Here is a 5,978-nt window from a genome sequence, read left to right on the forward strand (position 1 = left end):
CCTACCAAACCTGTGATGTTTTGTGGGGTTCCCTCTTACCCTTAACCCCACAGATTAATATCTGTAAAATCCCCCAATAAAATGATTTAAGTGGAAATGTCAAAATAAAGAAATAAGAGTTGTGCAACCTTTCTTTACCACAGTGAAGTTTAGAACACTACTCATTCTTGTGCTCATGATGAGCCCCTCGCTTCCCCCAATGGGAGTAAGACCAGGCCTTCTGCTCTCGTCCGTAAGTGTCCGCGAGGCACAGGGGCGCGTCTACCCTGTCCTATAGGGTTGCTCCGAGACAGAACTGACTCGATGTCAGGGGGGTGACCCCCAACCTCGCCTGCCATCACCCTCTCCAAAAACCAAAGCCCCCGAAAAACGCACTGCCACTGAGTTCTTTCTGCTTCGTAGTGACCCTGTGGGACAGGGTGGTGGTGATGGGAGGGTGTGTGTGTGTGTGCAACTCTCCTGTCCTATAGGGTTGCTGGGAGTCGATGTGTGTGTGTGTGTAATTCTCCTGTCCTATAGGGTTGCTGGGAGTCGATGTGTGTGTGTGTGTAATTCTCCTGTCCTATAGGGTTGCTGGGAGTCGATGTGTGTGTGTGTGCAACTCTCCTGTCCTATAGGGTTGCTGTGAGTCAGCATCCACCTATTCCATAGCAGTGCTTTTGGTTTAAAGACCTTTGCAATTGCAGCCTTGGGGAGCCAAGCCAGTCAATAGGGAATTGATGCCAACCACCTGGCTTTTGCTTTTGGTCACCACGGGTGATGAGAGGCGTGGGCCTTAGATTGGGTGTGGGCACCCAGGGAATTTGGAGGATCCAGCCTGGGCCTCTGAGGTCCATGCGGGTGGGAGGAGAGCGGGGCAGGGGTACTCACACAATGGCACTCACTCCCCGGCAGTAACGCTCCCACATGCTGCGGAAGCGGGGCTGTCCCCCGATGTCCCAGAGCTGCGCAAGAAGAGAGGGGGTGCCTCAGCAACAGGCAGGCTCCCAAGCACCCACTTCCGCCCCTGGGGTGGGGGCAGCGGTGCAGGTGCATGGGTGAAGGCGCTGGCTGCTAACCAGGGGGCCTTGGAAGAAAGGACTAGACAAAGTTCAGCCACTGAAAAGCCCCAGGGACAGGCATGGCCTCGCCACCAGGTGGACTGAATGTGCAGGCAACTGGTTACTCTGCCTTACTGCCCTCATGCCCCCAACCCAACCTAAGGGATCCCCCTCCCTTTCACTCCTGTGTCCCTCTGACCACCCCACATCTTCTGCTCGCTTCAAAACGACCCAGGGAGTAAAGCCACACCTCTGCTTTCCTCGAGCTTGCTCCTCCCAAGGGTCTCAGACTGCAACCCCTATCATCAATCTCTTTTTGGGCCCTCTCAATACCTGGTGGTCCTGCCCCACCCCCAAAGTCCACAGCCTCCTTACCTCTTTTTTTAACCTGTGCCGAGTTTTGCCTTCTCCCACCCACCCCAATCCTCCCACCCCACGCTGGTCTGCACACAGCCCTGTGCAGTCCCCTCACCTGCGCCTTCCTCCTCCCAACCCACATTCGTGCACACCCTTCCGAAACCTCCTCCCTCACCTGTGCCGAGTTTCACCTGCTGCCACTCACCTTGATGGTCACGTTCCCTTTGGTAATTTTGCGCATGTTGAAGCCCACAGTGGGGATCATGTCTTCGTTGAACTGTCCGGACTGCAAGGAAGAGCCCGAGTTGGAAAAGGGGCCGAAAGATGGGAACCAGCTGCCCTCCCTGGGGACTGCAGATGGAGAGAGAGCCTGCTCGGGGGCAACGGGGAGACTCCGGGCCTCTGAAAGCCCTGCTTACAAGCAGGTGTGGGCTGGAACCTCCCCTGGTGGCCACTCCATTCCTGGTCTCCCATGAAGAGGGCCACCTGTGGCCTCAGGCTCTCCACCAAGCCTGAGAGAAAAGTGCCCAGGGGAGCCCCAGTACCCTCTCTATTGTAGCAGGAACCCTTTGCTGCGCTGTCTCCAGAGGAGAGGAAAAACTCACTTCCCAGCAGAACACCCCCCCTCCCCCTCCCACCCAGGTCAAGCTTTATCAGCCAAGGGGGAATCTGTCTCAAGGGAAGCACACTATTAGTAAATATGCAGGGGTCCTTGGAGGGGCGGGGGGCACAAATGGGTCATGTGCTTAGAAGGATAAAGGCTGGAGTCCACCCAGGGGTGCATTGCAAGAAAGGCTGGCAAGCTACTAAAAAGGCAGCTGCTAAACACCCTGTGGAGCCCAGTCCTGCCCTGACACCCAGAGCCCCCGGGAGTTACACTTGATTTGACAGCAACTGGTTTGGTTAGTTAATATGTCAGCAAGCTTGGGGAAAAGGTAAATTGGTCACACTCCCCAATGCATTGCACACCAAGCAATTTCTGGAATGTTCAGTTTGGTTCTATCTGTACTATACCCCATTCATTAGGAGACCTGGTGGTGCGGTGGTTATGAGTTGGGGTGCTAACTACAAGGTCAGCAGTTCAAAACCACCAGCTCTTCAGGAGAAAGACGAAGCTTTCTACTCCCATAAAGAGGTACGTCTCAGGGGCCGTTCCATGTGTTAGGATGCTAACCCAAATTCACACAATCTCTGACTTCTCCCGCTGTCTGCACCAGGCCCAGTGCTCCCTGGGAGAGGAAGCAGGACTTTATGGCAGCTTTAGGAAATGCCTGCCCCCAAATTGGGGCTTTACTATTAATTCCATTTCCTATCACCCATTCTCAAATTCGACTAATCTTTATGTTTCGCCTTGAGGTTGTCTCCAAGCACTCTCACTCGCTGTTAACGAGTCAATGCCCACTCAGGTGACCCTAAAGCTCAGGGCAGAACTACGGTGAGTTTCCAAGACTGTGACTCTTCATGGGGGTAAACAGCCCCGTCTTCCTCCAGGGAGTGGCAGGTCAGCAGCCCAGCGTGTAACCACCACACCATCAGGGCCCCTCCAGACTCTCCTGGGGGTTCAAAAGCACCCAGAGGCCTCAATAAGGCCAGACCAGACTTCCTCCAAGGTCACGCCCGCGTTCTGTGTAGGACACTTCCGCTTACACCCAAGAAGCTGCTGAGCAAGCTGGGCTTGCTTAACCTTTGACCTGGGGCTGACAGCCGTGCCCCTTTCTTCGGGCAGACACCAGGGGAGATGTGTCTGGGACACACAAGGTGGTCAGGGCCCCGAGCACGGGCTCGGTGCAGGAGATGGCTGTTTCTGAGTGAAGATGCACCCGCTCCCTTGGGTCTGCAGGCGTCACAGCCCATTCAGCAAGGCCCTAGGATGAGGTGACCACCGAGTCCTCGTGACTGATGTCCCATGTCAAGGTGAGGCAGGGGTCTCTAACCTGGGGCCGACAGATGGGTTTCTGATATTCCCTGAACGCCCCCAAATCACATGCAAACATGTGCAGCAAATTAGTCTGTATGCCTACTTTTCTGGGGGATGGTTCCCTACAACTCACCAGATTAACAAGAGTCCAAGAGCCCCCAAAAGTTAGGGGTCCCCAAGAAGAGTAATGGAGGACTGCTTCTCTAAGTTGGGAGAGCCAGGTGGTGAAATTACCCAGCTGGGATCGGGCAGCACCTACTGACTGAAGCACACTCTATGCCCACCCCAGCTCATTCAGAACGTAGAGTTCTCCGAGGAAGGAACCCCAGTTCTGGCTTCCCCCTGCAAGGGTGGACTGGGACAAGACCGTTAAGCCCTGGGTTCCAGTGTAAGATGGGGGAGGCGAGTTTGGGTTCAAAGATGGGTTTCAATACAGCAAGGCGGGCTCTCTGACATCTGAAAGACCCACAGCCTTCCTAGAAACAAAAAGCCCCACCTGGTCACCTGGGCGAAGCTGTGTGCAGGGAGAGCAGTCACCAGGAGGCTCCCTGGCCCCAGGGTGACTTCATATCTGCCGATGCTGCCCGATCTCACAGGCTCCTTACTTGAGGTTGGAAATAACTTCCAAAAATATCTAGTCCAATCTCTGGTCTCAGACTCGAATCCCCTCTGCTCACTTCCTCGTGGGTCCAGCCCTGACCACCAGAAAATACTTCACAATCAATCTAAAAACCCATCTTTCTAAAACTCCCACCCCTTGTTTCTAAGTCCACCCTGTGGGCATCCCAAGATTCATTCTTCCATAGGGCAGCTTTTCATGCTGTCAGACTTGAAAATGACCCTCCTGCTCCCCTCAGGCAACCCCCCATTTTTAGCATCACAAGAGCTGCTTGCAGAGCTGGAAAGATCCGGGCTAAGCTGTTGAAAAGCATTACAAAGTCTCTCTATAGGTATGTATTTTGGGCTCCTATTAACCTGCTGAGCAGCTAGATACACTAGACTCCATTTCTATTTACAGCCAGACTTCAGATAGTGAATAGAAAAATGGGGGGGGGGCAGACACCCAGAGGCCAAGTGAACAACAGGGGAAGGTGGTCAGAAACTCAGAAGGGCCCTGACCCTTCATGTCTACTGAGATTACAGTGCAGAGCCCAGGAGGGTCCCAGGACACTGCAGCCTGAGGGGGTGGGGGTGGGGCTGTTCCTTGGGAAGCCTCCCTCCTTAAAGAGGGGAAACCTAGCCTGTACTTTTCTCTGAGGGCGTGTCTGCCAAGGGGCCCAATTTAATATCAACAAGGTAGCACACGGGTGGGAGATGAGGCTGCTGGCCCAGACACCCCAGAAGCTCTTGAGGCTGGCTCAAGGCTTGGGACTCTTGGGGGTGCTGAGCGGCCCCAGCCCCTGCTCTTTGGATAGGATACTGGTTCTAGAGTAGACAGGATGGCCCCTGTGGGGGCAGCTTCCACACCAGGAAACGAACCCATCTGGGTACCTGTGGGTTCCTATTCAGGGGCATAGCTTCAGTGCTGCGGCAGCAGGACCGCTTCCCTTGGGACTCAGGCCAGCAGCCCCTCTCTCCTTTCAGCCTCAAGGGAGACATCTCCCTGATCTCCACGCCTGGAAGCCAGCAACCCAGGCCTGGTGGCTGAGACACACTAGACTCTATTTCTATTTACAGCCAGACTTCATAGAGTGAACAGGGAAAAAAAGGTAGGTGGGCGGGGGAAGCTGAGACACCCAGAGGCCAGAGTGGAATCTAAGCAATGGACTGCTCTGGGAGTCAATGTCCAGTGCACCCAGGGGCTCTGAGTCCAGCCACAGCCAGGGCAGCAGACAAGAGCCCAAGGACACGGCATGAGCTTGGGAAACCATTGTGTCAAAAAACCCCTACAACCACCCAGCATCAGCCTGAAGATGAGCAGCCAGCAGACAATGGATGGAGGAAGGGGTCATCTGCAGGGTGTGTGTGGGCAAGCAAAGTCAGTGCCCGGTCATGAGACCGTGGGGTGCCTGGCCTTAAAGCTCCCCCTCACCCCCCAACGTGGGGGCATGTGCTCTTCTGGGATGCAGGGGGTGGGGGGGTTGTTTATAGTTGGGGTGTAGGGGGCAGCTTTTACAATGAGGCTCTGCCTCATCAGTTGCTTGGCCAAGATCAGGATGGCTCTCCATTCCCTCAAACCCTGACTTTGTGCCTGGGGCCAGAAACCTCCACAGCCCTAGTGGGTGCCCCAGCCTTCCTCCTCCAGCCACGAGCCCATGCAGCGGGCCTGGAAAGGCAGGCCGCAGCAGCTTTTACCGCAGCCTAGGCTCACACACCCATACAGGCAGCGCATCTTCCCCTTTTTTTTCTTTTGCCTTTTAGATGTTTTAACTCCTTCCCCACCGTTCCCGGGCACTGAAAGACTCTATCACGCCCCTCACCGGCCCCCCAACCTCAGTTCTTCACTACTCAAAGTCCCCAGAGCCACTTTCTCCATGTCTTCAGAGTGGGCATTGTCCCCAAACTCTGCCTCAAGGGTGGGGGGCACCTCCTACTGCAACTTCGGAGCCAGGCGGGGCCTGCAAACTCCCTGTACGAAGCTATCCTCCCCGGACCCCCGACGAGACCCCAGGGCTGCCTAGATCTTCCCGGGAGGAGTCTGGGCGGGGCCGAAGGGCCTCCGC

General features: G+C 55.4%; 1 protein-coding gene across 1 annotated transcript in view; it reads right to left on the minus strand.

Moving 5' to 3' along the window:
• Nucleotides 1–5,978, minus strand: part of ARL8A (ADP ribosylation factor like GTPase 8A) — an 11,113-nt gene that overhangs the window by 4,351 nt on the left and 784 nt on the right. Inside the window, exons 2-3 of the mRNA XM_004699805.2 lie at nt 1,603–1,683; nt 871–944 (exon numbers count right to left, since the gene is read on the minus strand). Of these exons, the coding sequence (XP_004699862.1) occupies nt 871–944; nt 1,603–1,683 (155 nt within the window). The remainder of the gene's footprint in view (nt 1–870; nt 945–1,602; nt 1,684–5,978) is intronic.

This window comes from Echinops telfairi, unplaced genomic scaffold (genome assembly GCF_000313985.2).
Source record: "Echinops telfairi isolate 266 unplaced genomic scaffold, ASM31398v2 ScPeMD7_7424;HRSCAF=8462, whole genome shotgun sequence".
Lineage (NCBI taxonomy): Eukaryota > Metazoa > Chordata > Mammalia > Afrosoricida > Tenrecidae > Echinops > Echinops telfairi.